At 46.8% G+C, this 16,344-nt stretch overlaps 2 protein-coding genes across 7 annotated transcripts in view; one reads left to right on the top strand and one right to left on the bottom strand.

Moving 5' to 3' along the window:
* Nucleotides 1-16,344, top strand: part of LOC105466844 (solute carrier family 36 member 1) — a 233,569-nt gene that overhangs the window by 58,149 nt on the left and 159,076 nt on the right. Inside the window, exon 11 of one of the 5 annotated variants that reach the window (XM_071098197.1) lies at nucleotides 15,169-15,453. The exons of 2 other annotated variants lie outside the window; for them this stretch is intronic. In XM_071098197.1, the coding sequence (XP_070954298.1) occupies nucleotides 15,169-15,170 (2 nt within the window). In that variant the 3' untranslated portion in view covers nucleotides 15,171-15,453. Of the gene's footprint in view, nucleotides 1-14,801; nucleotides 15,146-15,168; nucleotides 15,454-16,344 lie in introns of those variants that run through there. 2 more of the 5 variants (XM_071098192.1, XM_071098194.1) reach the window with 2 other exon arrangements.
* The window catches only part of LOC105466846 (FAT atypical cadherin 2), an 87,807-nt gene continuing 83,895 nt past the window's right edge, over nucleotides 12,433-16,344 (bottom strand). For both annotated transcript variants that reach the window (XM_071098190.1, XM_071098191.1), the window contains exons 23-24: nucleotides 15,453-15,910; nucleotides 12,433-14,438 (exon numbers count right to left, since the gene is read on the bottom strand). In XM_071098190.1, the coding sequence (XP_070954291.1) occupies nucleotides 13,906-14,438; nucleotides 15,453-15,910 (991 nt within the window). In that variant the 3' untranslated portion in view covers nucleotides 12,433-13,905. The remainder of the gene's footprint in view (nucleotides 14,439-15,452; nucleotides 15,911-16,344) is intronic.

Genomic DNA, 16,344 nt, shown 5'->3' with positions numbered 1-16,344 from the left:
TGTTTTTTTCTGTTAGACAATCCTCCCCTCCCTAAACCTCCTTCCGCTTCTCTTGAAGACTTGAGTAAGAATTTTCAGCCCTCTCCTTGCATAGCAGATGAGCCCATGTGACAGGTGTGATGGCCAGTTTTATATGTGTCAACTTATAATTCAGTCAAACACTAATCCAGGTGTTGCTGCAAAGGTGTTTTGTAAATGTGGTTAACGTCTATAATCAGTTGCCTTTAAGTAAAAGAGGTTTTCTCAGTATTGTGGGTGGGCCACATTCAATCAGTGTAAAGGCCTTTAGAGCAAAGCTGAGGTTTCCTTGGAGAAGAAATTCTGCCTCCAGACTGCAGCATCAGCTCCTACGGGCCTGCCCTGTGACTCGCAGACTTGCCGGCTCACACAGTCATGGGAGCCAGTTCCTTGATCTCTCTCTCTCAGTCTTTCTATGTGTATTTATATTCATATATGTGTATGTATATATGTGTGTGTATATATATATCTCCTACTGGCTTTGTTTCTCTGAAGAAATCTGACACAATAGGTAACACTTAATTTTCTTGAAATGTGGAGATTAATTTCAGGACAGGACAATGGAAAAGATGACACTCCTTCCCTTCCCTTTTTGTCACTGAGTGGGAAGACACACTTAAGGCTTAAAATGTTTATTCTCAATACATTGGTTCCCCCCCAAAAAAATTACTTGGAATTTGTTCCCACCAGCAAGCACGCAATCAGTTCTGCAGCAAACACTAGGCAGGTGTGCTCCAATTCAATTCTGACACCACCTGCCTGGAGATGGCATCAGATCCCACAGGATGAGGGCTCAGTCCCCAAGAGTGACACCCCTCACCACCACCACCACTTCCAGTGCCAATTGCAAGTACCAGGTTGTTTACCTGTGCTTCTGGCTGGCTAAAAATTGTAAATCAGGGTTCCCATGACTCTGTTTTGGGGTTTGATTAATTTGCTAGAGTAGCTCATAGAACTCAGGGAAATACACTTACTTGTATAAGTTTAAAAACAGAGCCTTCAAGGAACACTCTTAAAAGGATAATATTTTACCAAGAGAGGAAGGCAGGCATATAGTCTATTTTCATTGTCATTATCATTTCTGGAACAGGAAGGTCAAAGAGATTTAGTAGCTATGCCAAGCTGCCCACCGGTAGGTAGCAGCATTGGGATACACGTGCAAGTCTTCTGGTTCCAGAACCTGAGTGCTTCCCAAGGCGCTGGCTGCGTGTCTTTGTTGCAACCTCAAGAGGGAGGTTTGCCTTGAGGAATTGTCATGAGGATTAGAGAGAATGTTGTAAAGTGCCATATGTCATAATCACAAAGGACTTATTAAACATTTTCTGAAATATTCGCTGACTTGTAGAAAACCAGGACTCCAAAGTACTTCTGCTTGTTGTTCTGGCTGTCCGTCCATGCACTGATGTCTTGTTGACTTCCTCTGTGGAGAGCACTCGATCCTCTTTTAGGTTGTCCACCTCTTGAAGTTTTTATTTCTGCTCACATTTATACCTAATGGCTGTAACCTCTTCTTCCAGAGAGCCAGGGCCCTCCGGTAAGCCCATTGCACTACTACTGGAGGCATAAACCTGAGTGACAGTGGACCCTAAGCCTGGGGCTCTTTGCTATGTAGGTTGCCTTCCTCATACTTAGCCTATTGTGGTTGTGCTGAGGAACTATGTGTGTCTTTAATGGGTATGCTTTACTAGACCCTTGGCCATTGGTCTCCTTTAAAAAAAAATGGAGTAAAATTTACATGTAATTAAATTTAGATCTACCTTTTCAAATGTACAGTTCAGTGTGTTTTGCATACAGTCATGTGACCACCATCTCAGTCAAGATACAGACCATCTCCTTTGCCCCCAGAAGGTCCCTTGTGCCCCTTTGCAATCAATCCCATCCTCACACCACTCAGTCGCTGGCAGCTACTAATCTGTTTTTTCTGTCTCCAGTTTTGTCTTTTCTAGAATGTCATATAAAACCATTACGTATGCAGCCCTTTGTGTCTGGTTTCTTTCACTTAACATAATCATGCTTTTTATATTCCTCCACGTTGTTACATGTATCCATAATTGATTCTTTTTATTGCTGAGTAGTATCCATTGCATGAGTGAACCATAATTTGTTTATCCATTCATTAGTTGATAGTCTTTGAGGCTGCTTCCAATTTTTAGCTGTTATGGCTTAGTTATTTTAATGTAAATTCCTGGTAAACAGTTTAGAAACTGCCTCTTCTTTCTTCCTTAAAACTCACTTGTAACTGCTGCTAATCAGAGTATGTTATGAGGGCAACTTGAATCTGTGCACCCCAGTGGCCATTCTCAAGTTTTGGGCTCAAATATACTCTATACTTAATTATGAAAAAATTACTATTATGAATAAAGCTGCTATAAATACTCATGTACAGGTCTTTGTGTAGACCTATGTTTTTATTTCTCTTGGGTAAATACCTAGAGGTGAAATGATGGGGTTGTATGGGAAATGTGTGTTAACTTTCGGCAAATTGTTTTCCAAAGTGGCCGTTCCCTTTTGGATTCCTAATGTATAACAGTTACAGTTGCTCCATATCCTCACCAATACTTAATATTGTGGTCTTTTAAATTTTAGCCCTCTAATAGGTGTGAAGTGGCATCTCATTGCAGTTGTAATTTGCATTTCCCCAATGACTAGTGATGTTTTGCACCCCCTTACATGCTTATTGGCCTATCTTTTTAATGAAGTATTTGTTCAAATATTTTGCCTCTTAAAATTCAGTCATCTACTTCTTTTGATATGTTTTTTATTGGAAAATAATTGTAGATTTACAGGAAGAGTCAAAGGCACAGGAGGGAGGTCCAGGTCCAGAGCACCCTTCAGCTGGGCTTCCCAGTGTTAATATCTTGCATAACTGTAGTACATTATCGAAACCAGGAAATTGACATTGGCACAATCCATAGAGCTGATGCAGATTTCGTTAGTTATACAGATACTCATTTGTTTGTGTGTGTGTTTGTGTATAGCTGTATGCAGTTTTATCATGAGTAGCTTTGTATGCACCACTACCATAAACTAGATACCTAACTGTATCATCACCTCAAGACTCCTTTATGCTACCCCTTTATAAATACCCATTCCCTTCAGTCCCCCACATCCCTAACCTTCCCCAGAAGCCACGAATCTGTTCTTCATCTCTATAATTTTGTTATTCATGGAATAAATAATAATAATTCAATAAATTGAATTATGCCATATGTATCTTTTTGGGGTTGGCTTCTTTCACTCAGTATAATTTCCTTGATGTTCATCTAAGTTGTTGCATTTATCAATAGTTTGTTTCTTTTTATTGTTGAGTAGGATCCCATGGTACTGATATTTAACCATTCACTCACTGAAAGAAATGTGCATAGTTTCCAGATTTGGTTATTACAAATAAAGTGCTATAAATATTTGTGCAAGTGTTCCTGCATGAAAATAAGTTTTAATTCCTCTGGGATATATGCCCAGGAGCACAACTGTTGAATTGTATGGTGATATGGTTTGGCTGTGTCCCCACTCAAATCTCATCTTGAGTTTCCACATGTTGTGGGAGGGACCCTGTGGGAGGTGATTGAATTGTGGGGGCATGTGTTTCCTGCATTGTTCTCGTGATAGTGAGTAAGCCTCACGAGGTGTGATGGTTTTAAAAAGGGGAGTCTCCCTGCACACGCTCATTCTCTTTGCCTGCCACCATCCACTTAAGATGTGACCTGCTCCTCCTTGCCCTCCACCATGATTGTGAGGCCTCCTCAGCTACGTGGAACTGTAAATCCAATTAAACCTCTTTCTTTTGTAAATTGCCCAGTCTCTGGTATATCTTTATCAGCAGCGTGAAAATGGACTAATACATATGGTGAGCCCCATTATTAGTTTTAAAAGGAACTTCTAAACCATTTTCCAGAATGACTGTACCATTTTACTACTCGAGCAACAATGTATGAGTGGTCTGTTTCCTCTGCAACTTTGCCAGCCTTTGCTGTTATCACTACTTGTGGGTTTTTGTTTGTTGGTTTGTTTTTTGAGATAGAGTCTCTGTCACCCAGGCTGGTGTGCAGTGGCACCATCTTGGCTCACTGCAACCTCCGCCTCCTGGGTTCAAGTGATTCTCCTGTCTTAGCCTCTTCAGTAGCTGGGACTACAGGTGTGTGCCACCATGCCCAGCTGATTTTTGTACTTTTAGTAGAGAGGGGGCTTTGCCATGTTGGCCAGGCTGGTCTTGAACTCCTGATCTCAGGTGATCCACTCGCCTTGGCTTCCCAACACTATTTGTTATTGTAACCATTTGTCAGATCCTGTGTTTTGTTAGATTTATACTTAAGTATTTAATTTTTTTTGGAGCAATTATAAATGGTATTTTTTTATTCCAGTGTCTGTGTGTCCATTGGTAGTATATAGAAATACAACTGATTTATGTATTTTAATCTTGTATCCTGTGACCTTTCTGTACTCAATAATTCTGTGAGTTTTTGGTTAGATTTCGTGCTTTTTTTTTTTTTTGAGACAGAGTCTCGCTCTGTGGCCCAGGCTGGAGTGCAGTGGCATGATCTCGGCTCACTGCAAGCTCCGCCTCCTGGGTTCATGCAGTTCTCCTGCCTCAGCCTCTAATTAGCCCGGCTAATTTTTTGTATTTTTAGTAGAGAGAGGGTTTCACCATGTTAGCCAGGATGGTCTCGATCTCCTGACCTCATGATCCACCCACCTCAGCCACCCCAAGTGTTGGGATTACAGGTGTGAGCCACCGTGCCTGGCCGGGATTTTCTTTTTAGACAACCACGTTATCTGCAAATAGAGATAGGTGTATTTCTTTTTTCCAATGTGTATCTCTTTTCTTTTTTCTTTTTTTTTTTTTTTTTTGGCCATATTGCAATGGTTCAAATTTCTAGTTTAAAACAAGTGGTGAGAGTGAACATCCTAGTCCTGTCTCTGATCTTGTAGGGAAAGCATTCAGTCTTTCACTTTAACTATGATGTAAGTAGTATACTTTTTATAGAAGTTCCCCTCTATTACTGTGCTGAGATACTTTAAAAATCATGAATGAGTACTGAATTTTGTCAAATGATTTTTCTGTATCTGACATGATCGTACAGTTCTTCTTTTTTCACCTTTTGATATGGTGGATTCCGTTAACTGATTTTTGAATATTGAACTGGCCTTGCTTACTTACTTGGAATAAATCCTGCTTTATCATGGTATACTATTCTTTACATTGTTAGATTGCCTTTCATTTTTCACCCACCCTGATATTTACTCTCACAGATGTAGAATCCAGAATGGTGCCTTTTTAGAAATGAGCAGAACCATATGCATAACTTCTATTTTTGGCATAAGTGTACTTTTGCCCCAGGCTGGATTTCCAGCTGCTCCGTGCTACATAAAGGCTGCATGGGTTTCTTTAGGACAGAGTTTCTTAACTGCACTATTATTGCCATTTGGGGCTGCCTAATTCTTTGTTGAGGGGCTTTTCTGTGCATTGTAGGATGTTTAGCAGCATCCTGGGCCTCTGCCGACTAGATGTCAGTTGCACCCTGCAAGTTGTGACAACTAAAAATGTCTCCAGAATTGCCAAATATCCCCTTGGCTGGGGTGGGGGATGGGGTGGAAATCACCCACCTCAGCTGCCAGGAACCAATGCCTGAGAACAATTTAGCTCCCACCCACCTACCTTTAGCTGGGGGCATGTCCTTTTTTTTTTTTTTTTTTTTTTTTTTTTTTTTGAGAAGAAGTCTCGCTCTAGTCCCCCAGGCTGGAGTGCTAGTGGCATGATCTCGGCTCACTGCAACCTCCACCTCCCGGGTTCAAGTGATTCTCTGCCTCAGCCTCCCGAGTAGCTGGGATTACAGGCGCCTGCCACCACGCCCAGCTAATGTTTGTATTTTTAGTAGAGACGGGGTTTCACTACATTGGCCAGGCTGGTCTCGAACTCCTGACCTCAGGTGATCTGCCCGCCTCGGCCTCCCAAAGTGCTGGGATTACAGGCATGAGCCACTGCGCCCAGCGGGGTGGGTGGGAATGTCCTTTTATTGTGGCCATGGAGCAAAGGAAAGTGTGTCAATATGGATAGTACACAAAGAGCTGCTTTTCCAGTAGTAATGGTAAAATATCTCTAACATCTCCTGAACGTTCACTATACCAGCTACGCTAAGCACTTTATGTATGTTGTCTCCTTTAATACTCAAATCCAGTGAAGGAAAGTGCTGGTAATATCCCCACTTTGCAAACTGGGCATAAAAGTTTACATGACTTGCCCAAAATCACATTTCTAAAGTAGCGAAGCCAGGTCTGTCTGATGTCAAACCTCATGTCCTCGCCGCTGGAATTTTCTCCCCTGCCAGCTGATTCCTTCATTCTTTACCTCACCTCCTTCAGTGAGCACGGCACATTTCCAAGCCTGTCTTTTGACTCCAGCCTGCTTTGCACCCTGCCCTCCATAAGTCACTCCCAGCCATCAGAACTACCCACCATTGCCCAAATACTTAAAACCTCTAGGCCTTCCCTTTGGGATTTTCCCTTAGCCTAGCTGACCCTCCTTTCTGTGCTAAATCGGAAGCTCTGCTTTAAGACCAGCTCAGATGGCTGGGCCCCTGTAGACCTTCCCTGGCCAGTTCAGTCAGAACTTACAACTCGTCCTCAGCAATGCTGTCACCGCCCTCCTCTGGTTATCCTCATACCTGCCTGCGCTGGAGACATGTGACTACTCGGCCGCTTTCCCCAGATTGTGAGCTGCCTGAGGGCACTGATCAAGTCAGATGACATCTACCCCCACTCTTCCCCTGGGGGCTAATTATATATCCGAAATCTTTGGTTACTAAATTCAGTGTAGTCTCCTTCCATAGTGAATAGTGCCCTGGCCTGCTAAGGAGGTGACATCACTATATTGTCATCTTTGTATCAATCTAACCAAGCACCTTTCTTGGTTGGACGCTTTGGATTCATTGAGGAATTTTGAGAAAAGTTTTGAAATTGTCTTTTTGCAGCTGGATGCCTGAGAAAGTTCCTGCTTTTCATTCAGTGAAACAGCTGGTGCCCCTGTTTTAGAAGAAGTCAGAGGCTGCCCGAGGGTTTCCAAAGCCTGTCCTTAGACACCGCACCACAGGTGATGGATCAGCACCTGGGTCTGGCGCCCTAGCAGGCTGGCAGTGCACCAATGTTTCAAGTCGTGCAAAGAGGTTGGGTTGACTCTTCTATACTAGACCAGCTGCGGGCCCTGGGCACAGCATTCCGTGCCTTACAACTTTACCTGGTGGGTCTTTTTTGCCCTCTAGCTCTTTTAGAATCTTCATACATAATCTTCAGTCCAACAGAGGTCGTTTTCCCCCCAAGGCCTTTGGCTCTGTCCTTCCTCATCCCCAGACGCTCACGTTTTGAGAGTTCTAGCCCAGGCCTCGTGCCTGCCTCAGAGATCCATCCCATGTGCCTCCCTCCAGAGCACTGCCCTGATGCCTGATAAAACATATGTGCCCTTCCTGTAAAGGCTTGAAAACCACAGTGACAACAACTGTGCAAGCCCTCCCTCACCCGCCAGCCCCCGAAGGAAGCCGTTTCCCAATTCTCCTGTTTCCCAATTCTTACACGGTTTGTCCTGGCAAATCCCAGCTGCGTTTCCTTCTCCAAGAGCAAGGCCTCGTCTGGCTCCTGAAACCACTCCTCACGGCATGGCAGCAGGTCCCCACCCTGCCTCTCCCTCCCAGCCTGCTCCTCTAGCAATGCTCAAGGTCGCTGTGCCACTCTTAAGGCCCAGCCCCAAAAGTGGATGTAGGGCTTCAGGAGAGGCCTGGGGTTGAGCCCTAAGGGGAGCAGACCCCCACCTCCCCAAATCTGGATACCCTGGCTCTGTGCCACCTGGAAGTGAGCATGGCCTTCTCTTGGCTTGTTCTGAACTCAGCCTGCTCCGTTGCACTTGCCGCTGCTCATCAGTCCTCTGTATTTGTCATTTATTTCACGAACCCAAATATAAGGCGCACCTCCTGAGTCAGGCCGACCTGGATTGGAATCCTGGCCCTGTCACTCGTGAACTCTGTGACTTACCTTATTTAAGTTACTAACACAAATTACGGGCCCCTCAGTTTATCTGTGCCTCGGTTTCTCCATTCGTAAATGATGATAGTACCTACCTCGTTAGGGTTTTTGTTGTTGTTGTTGTTTTGAGATGGAGTCTCGCTCTGTCACCCAGGCTGAAGTGCAGTGGCATGATCTCGGCTCACTGCAAACTCCATCTCCCAGGTTCAAGTGATTCTCTTGCCTCAGCCTCCCTAGTAGCTGGGATTACAGGCACATGCCACCATGCCCAGCTAGTTTTGTATTTTTAGTAGAGACGGGGTTTCACCATGTTGGCCAGGCTGGTCTCGAACTCCTGACCTCAGGTGATCCCACCACCTCGGCCTCCCAAAGTGCTGGGATTACAGGTGGGAGCCACTGCGCCTGGTGCCTCATTAGGTTTTTGTGAGAATTAAATGAGATAAGACACTAAGTGCTTGCACAGTACCTGGCATAGCAAATGCTCAGTAAGAGGAGGCAGTAGAGGTGGTGGCTGATGGTAGTGAGGGTAATGACGGTGAACTGAAAATCTACCTGAGTGCCAGTGGTTTAGGATGCGGGGATTTACCTGAAAACCTTTAGCCCTCCCCGCAGGCTCAGTAAACTAGTCCTTGATCCCAGAGAGCCCTCTGGTGGCTAATCTGTGAAGACTCAGGCTGTGGACGAAAAGGAGAAGGCGGGGCCTGGTGAGGAGAGGATGGAGGTGGGCTGGATAAGAAGGCGTTCCCCATCCGGGAGAATGGGAGGCAGGGAGGTGCTGTGTGGACATTCCCAGGCTGGGTGTCGGACCTGAGTTGGGATCTTGCCCCTGGAATTCTGACTGAGAGACCTCAGACAAATCCCTTCTCTATGGGCCTTAGTGTACGGAACATTAGGAATGAGGAGGACCAGGTCATTGTTTCCCAAAGACAAACAGGGGGCCCCGACAGTCATTTTTTAATCTGAATGGTTACTTATTTTCATGGTATCAGGAAGAAATACTCTCAAATCCTTTAGTGTAGAGATATTATTGTTTAAAGATGAATAGAGAGTATTTTGTAAACATCGAAATATATTTTTTAAGTATTATAGTACGAGTTGTATTCTATCAGGGCAAAAATTATGAAAGTGATAAGCAAAACAACAGAAATTTGGACAACACTGGACAATTTGTGATCTCCTGCACAGTCCTGATAAATCAGTCCTATCTGTATGCTACCTGTCCTTTTTTGTTTTTTGTTTTTTGAGACAGAGTCTTGCTCTGTTGCCCAGGCTGGAGTGCAGTGGCACAATCCTGGCTCACTGCAGCCTCCACCTGCCGGGTTCAAGCGATTCTCCTGCTTCAGCCTCCTGAGTAGCTGGGACTACAGCCGCCCACCACCACACTCGGCTGGTTTGTGTATTTTTAGTAGAGACGGGGATTCACCATGTTAGCCAGGCTGGTTTTGAACTCCTGACCTCAGGTGATCCGCCCACGTTAGCCTCTCAAAGTGCTGGGATTACAGGTGTGAGCCACACACCTGGCCTGGTATTATTTTCTATTATTCTGGCCACCATTTATTGTTTATGCTTTAATAAGCTTTCCATTTACATGTATTTCTCACGACAATATGAGATAGCTATTATTCCTATATTATTTACTATCTTCATTTTACTGAGAAATGAGAGGCCCAGCTGAATTTTGATAAAGGAGCAAGGGCACCACAATGGAGCAGACAGCCTTTTCAGCAAATGGTGCTGGACAACTGGACAGCCACATGCAAACAAAATGAACCTAGACACAGATCTTACATCCTTCACAAAAAATAACTTAAAGTGGACCATAGACCTAAATGTAAAATGCAAAACTATAAAAGTCGTAGATGATAGCATAAGAGAAAACCTAGAGACCTTGGCTTTAACAATGACTTTTAAATAAAACACTGAAGGCGTTATGTATAAAAGAAATAATTGACAAACCAGACTTCCTTAAAATTAAAAACCAGTAGGGCAGGTGCAGTGGCTCATGCCTGTAATCCCAGCACTTTGGGAGGCCAAGGCGAGGGGGATCACCTGAGGTCAGGAGTTCAAGACCAGCCTGACCAACATGGCAAAACCTGTCTCTACTAAAAATATAAAAATTAGCTGGGTGTGGTGGTGCGCACCTGTAATCCCAGCTACTTGGGAGGCTGAGGTGGGAGAATTGCTTGAACCCAGGAGGCAGAGGTTGCAGTGAGCTGAGATTGCATCACTGCACTTCAGCCTGGGCAACAGAGTGAGACTCTGTCTCAAACAAAACAAAACAAAACAAAAATTAAAAACCTGTGCTTTGTAAAAGAGTGTCAAGAAGACAAGGCACAGACTGAGAAAATATTTTCAAAGGCAAATCTGATAAAATACTGTTTTCTAAAATATACAAAGTACTCTTAATACTGAACATTGAGAAAACAACCCAGTTTAAAAATGAGTCAAACATCTTAACAGCCCCCTCACTAAAGCAGATCTATAGATGTAAAAAAAATATATATATGAAAAGATGCTCCACATCCTATGTCATCGGGGAAATGCAAAATTAAGACAACAGTGAGATAGCACACCACACACCCATTAGAAAGGTCGAAATCCAGAACACGGACACCACCAAATGCTGGCGAGAATGTGGAGCAAAAGGAGCTCTCAGTCACTGCTGGTGGGAATGTGGAATGGTTCCGCCACTTTGGAAGACTGTTTGGCAGTATTTACCCAAAGGTGTCGAAAACCTATATCCACATAAAACCTGCACACAGGTGTTTACAGCAGTTGTATTCATAGTTGCCAAAACTTGGAAGCAACCAAGATGTCCTTGAGAAGGTGAATGAGTAAATAAACTATAGTACATCCAGACAGTGGAGTATTATTCGACACCAAAAAGAAATGAATGATCAAGCCCTGAAAAGATATGGAGGAATCGTAAATGCGTATTACTAAGTAAAAGAAGCAGGTCTGAGAAAGCTACATATCATATGATTTCAACTATATGACATGCTGGAAAACCGGGACAGCAATAAGTTTTGTGGTTGCCAGGGGTTGGGATAGGAGGGATGAGTAGGCAGAGAGGTTAGGGGGCAGGAGGGATGAGTAGGCAGAACACAGAGGATTTTTAGGGCAGTGAAACTATCTGCAAGAGCCCGTAATGCTGCATCCATATTATACATTTATCCAAACCCACAGAATGTGCAACAGCAAGAGTGAACCCTAATGTAAACTATGGACTGTAGGTGATAATGGCCCATCAATGGAGAGCTGTCAGTTGCAACAACTATACCATTCTGGTGGGGAATGTTAATAATGAGGGAGGCTATGCATGGGAGGGAGGGCATATCCCTGTACCTTCCATTCAATTTTGCTGTGAGCCGTAAAACTGCTCTAAAAAAATTCTCATTGAAAAATGAGAGGCCAGCCGGGTGCGGTGGCTCATGCCTGTAATCCCAGCACTTTGGGAGGCTGAGGCGGGTGGATCACGAGGTCAGGAGTTCCAGATCAGCCTGGCCAACATGGTGAAACCCCGTCTCTACTAAAAACTACAAAAATTAGCCGGGCGTGGTGGCAGGCGCCTGTGGTTCCGGCTACTCGGGAGGCTGAGGCAAAAGAATCGCTTGAACCCAGGAGGTGGAGGCTACAGTGAGCTGAGACCATGTCACTGCACTCCAGCCTGGGTGACAGGGCGAGACTCCATCTCAAAAAAAGAAAAAAGAAAAAAAGAAAAATGAGAGGCCAAGTCATATCTGCTCAAGTCCACATAATTAGTGTGTGACAGAGCTGGGCTTGGAATCAAGCCTGTCCAACCTCAGAGCCACCGCCTGTGTGGTATCTCCCACGGGTGTGCCTTCTTTGCCCAGCTGGATTGGGAACTTGAAGGCAGGGACTAGGCTTTCCTGTCTCGGTGTCGTCATGGTTGCCTGGTGAAGTCACATTTAGCTGGTGACTAAGGATGTGCTGTGGAGTAGCAGCCACAGCCTGACCCTGGGTCCCAGGAGGACGGGCTTCCCAAGACTTGTGATAGTTAAGTCCCTTCTCCGTAACTAATGCCATGCGGTGCAAAGGGTGCTGGCAAGGGCAGGAAGCCCCAGGTCTTGTCCTGGGCTTTAGCTAGCCTGCTGGTTAGTGGACTCATCACTCAGAGCTTCAGAGCCCCATCTAAATGCAGGGGTTTGAACCGCTGCAGACAGTTGTACCAGAGGCAGAGGGTTTTTTCCAAATAGCTTCCTGGACCCCACCCCCAGAGGTTCTGGTTTTGTGTCTGGAGTAGGTAATGTTGCCACGTCGGGAATCTCTGTGCTTGACAATCTCTAGGATCCCTTCCAACTCCCAAAATCCATGAATCTTGGAAGGGCCTGTGGACCGTTGCATCATTCCCCGGACCCCAAACAGGCTAAATGACACAGAAAATAACAGTAAAAAAGATACTTTATTGTTAAAAAAAAAATGACCAATGAAACCATGTATCTGTCACTCACACTCACAGTCACACACGCAGCCACAAACCACTCACACAAATTGGCTCTCGCCCACACAGCTCCCTCTCGCGTGAAGCAGCAGCCCTATGGGCAAGTCTCCATTGCTCTTCCTTTTGACTTCTGTCTCCAGAAACAATACACATGAAAAGGAGTGGACCAGAGGGAGGGACTGGATGGGAAGGAGTGGTGAGGTCACCAAAGGCCACAGAGGCTTCTGGTCCCCACCACTCCTGGCTACATACATTCTACGCATGTGTACACACATATTATCCATGGGCACCCACATGTGTAGACATGTGCCCACATTGACCCTCCATGCATAGGGTTGAGTCGCTGCAGGTAACACTTGATGGGCAGGCGTTTGCAATGGAGAGGAGGCAACGGCAGGTGTCCAGCCTGGACACTGCGGTCCAGCTCCCTGCTTCCAACCTGCCCTAAATAGGAGTTCAGAGTTCCTTGTGTCTAGGGAAGAAAAATCCCATTGAGGAAACTCATCCAGACAGCAAGGTCAAAAAGTGCCTAAGAATTTTTAAAATGAAGAATTAGTTCCTTCTTTCCTTTGGCCAAAAGTGCCTGGGAAACTTGGGATGAAGAACCCAGAGTTCCATGAGGTCTGAATTCTTTAACAAAGAAGGTTCAGAGCTGCGTAGACTCCTGGCAGGCCCTGACTGGCAGACAGTGGTGTGACTCTGAGGCAGGCCATTCCTCTGCGTGTAGGCTGAGGAGCGGGACCGCTGGAGCCCGAGGCCCAGTGATGCTCCTTGGAGTCCTTGTTGCCCTCCATCACTGTTTTCTCTCCGGTGCAAAGCACAGTGCCTGATACGGAGCAGACACTTGACAAAGACACAGTGAGTGCTCGACTGAGGCAGGGGCACAGGGGACTATGCCTGGTCCCCTGCTGCTTACCTCTCAGTCCCTAGGAGGATGCCACACAGCCCTCTAGAACTCCTCGGTATGGCCCGCGTAGTGGGTGCCTGTCAGGCACCAACCTGCCTGCCTCCAAAATGGAGCTGTGGGCAGGTATGAGAATGCATCTTGGCGAAGCTGAGCCAGCATAGTCAATCAGGCTCTGCCCCGGGGACTGAGAGATGGCAGATCGGGGAGACCGCCTGTCTCTTGCCCACCCCGGGAGTCAATTGTTCCTGGTCTTCCAGGGTCACTGCTCTAGGCATGTCCCTCTCCTGGGACCCTAGTGCTGTTTCTGGAGCTCTATCCTCAGCTTCCCTCCACCCTCAGGGACTAGCTGGGGGATTGGAAGACCACATTTCAAGGGACAGCAGCCTGGGCTGGGGGTGGGGCTTCCCTCCCACTCTCCCAGCCACACTCAACTCACCTGCTGAGACAGGAAGAAATAAGCCAAGTCCAGTCCTTGGCCTCCCACCTGCCTTGCTCTGGGAATGGGAAGCTAGAACATGACCTCCTCACAGCTGCCGTAATCACTCTCCACCATGTCAGAGCCCTCATAGTTGGGGGGCGCCCGGTGCTGGCCCTGGCCTGCAAGAGGTGCCCCCTCTGCCTCACAGACAGCATAAGAGGGCCCAGCTCGGCTGAGGCGCATACTCATCCCCTTGTAGCCCCCCTCTGCCAGGCAGGGCCCTCCCCCTCCCTGCCGGAACTGTGAGTGGTAGTAGCTGATGGCCGTGTACTCATTGAGACAGGGGGCAACCAGGCGCTCCCGGGGACTAGGGGGCCGAGAGGGCATCAGATCTTCCAGGTTCTGGTTGCTGTAACGGGGTGGGAGAGGTGCCCGCTTATTTTCCATCTCCAGGGGGAAGGGGAAGCCCCCATAGAGGCCAGTGGGCTCCGGCATCACGACGGGGGTTGAATGGCGGTGAGCCGAGGGCGGCAGAGGGCCCTGAGTCACTTCGGAGTGGGGGTATTCCCAGCGTTCATTCCTGGAGTAAGTAGGTGGCCAGATCATAGCTCCGCCAGGGTACACTGAAAGGGAAAAGCAAGATAGGGTGAGCTCATTTTCCCCGGGGAAGGTTTCAGCTGGCTCTATAGCAACTATATATAACCTAGCGTGTTGTGGAGACAGGAGTGGGTGCATTTGGGCCCATCTCTGCAGGTTGTCTCTGGTGGCTCAAGTTGATATATAGAATCCAGTGGGGCAAGCTCAAGGCTAGGGGTTTCACCCAAGGCCAGCCGGTCTTGCAAATCTCTGCCACTAATCTGAGGGTCAGTGAACAAGGGAAGGATCTGGATGGCTCCATGCACCCCACCCCCACAGCTGGGTACAGTAACTCCATCCCAAGTCCTACTGGTGAGTTTCATCCCCTTAACCGAAGGAAACACACACAGTTTGGTCTCACAGGTGTGATGGAGTCTATCATGGAGAGTGATGAAATGAGATGTGGCTCAGAAATCAGGAAACCAGGAGCCCTTGGTCCTAGCCCTGCCTCTGCTACTGAATAGTTGGGTGAGTTAGAACAAGTCACTACATCTTGACGGGCCTCAGTTTCCCTATTTGACACAGTGAAAATACCTGTCATAACTGCTGATGATTATGCCAAAACATGAAGTGCTTTACTAATGTATCTCCTTTTGAACCAAAGATGAGAGGAAGGTGATATCCCCCTCTAGATGAGCCAGGTCTGGCCCAAGGCTGCTGCACTTCCAGAATGGGCAACCAGAAGCTTAGACCACTGCTTCTCCTTTCCCTTCCCAGAAAAGCACAAATGTGCAGAAGCCCCCTTCTATCCAGGGTCTACAAATTTCTGTCATGAACATCAATCCCATGGAGTGACTTGGAATTTAGGGGAGTGCAATAGAATGAGACCCAGAAACCTGACATCTGCTCCAGCATCAGTGCCCTGTAACCTTGAACACATGTCATCATGTCCCATCCCAAAGGGTTGGATGCGTGGTGGCTAAAAATGCCTGTGCCTCAGATAACGGACCACCACCCACTGCCATCAATCCCAGAGGCTAAGTGTCTCTGGCTATACTGACCCATCTCCTCGCCGGACCAGGTTCTCTTAATGACAGGCTCATTGTCAGAGTGGGAAGGGACCGCAGCTGGCGGGAGCCTGGGGGGCACACTGCAGACCACTGGCCGTTGCTTAGAATTGGGTCCAAATGTGACGAGTTCATTTGGAAGTGAGGTCTTGCTGGGTTCCGGTTGGTTCAGGTTGTTGCAGGAGCTGGCAGTCAATGGGTTGAGCTCGATGGCAGGTATGGCTTGGGTGTCAACACCAACACTCCGGGCCAGGAGGTCTGGGTCCTCCATGGCCACAGGCTTGTGAGACTTGCAACGGCGGCAGTAGAGGAGAAGCCCGACAGTGCTTATGATAATTAACACTACGGCCACTATGATGATCAGTAACTCCTGCTGCCCCCAGTCCCCTCTTGTGATCTCAGGAGTAACTAGGCAGTGTCCTTCTGAGCAACCCCTCGCCTCCATTTCACACCTGCAGAGACAGAGAAGTAGTCAGGGGGCCGAGTCATGAAATTGCCCTTTTCATGTCCTGTCTTACAGAGATCTATGGGATAGAGACCACTCCCCCAAAAACCTACCGTCTCCCATTTTTCACCCCCCAAAAAAGCAATTATCAAGCATATCAACATCAGAACTTTCCACCTTCCACCAGTAAAGTACGGGTCTCAGCTACATCCTCACTTGTGACCATTAGGATCTGGGAATGTATATTATTTTTCCAGCAATGAGATCTAGGCACTTGATACACTCTCTATCATGAAGTCAGATTTCCTCCCATGTCACTGCAGTAGAGACATTGACATACCAGCTGCCCTCTAGCAATGATGTCAGGGTTCCAGATACAAGTCAGCATTGCCCAGTAATAGCAGCCAGGCACCCGTGTTCCCTGCTATGCTTCACCAGGAG

Source organism: Macaca nemestrina, chromosome 6 (genome assembly GCF_043159975.1).
Source record: "Macaca nemestrina isolate mMacNem1 chromosome 6, mMacNem.hap1, whole genome shotgun sequence".
In the NCBI taxonomy this organism is placed as follows: domain Eukaryota; kingdom Metazoa; phylum Chordata; class Mammalia; order Primates; family Cercopithecidae; genus Macaca; species Macaca nemestrina.
Note: the sequence above shows the minus strand (reverse complement) of the source record. Positions and strands in the feature narration are given on the sequence as shown.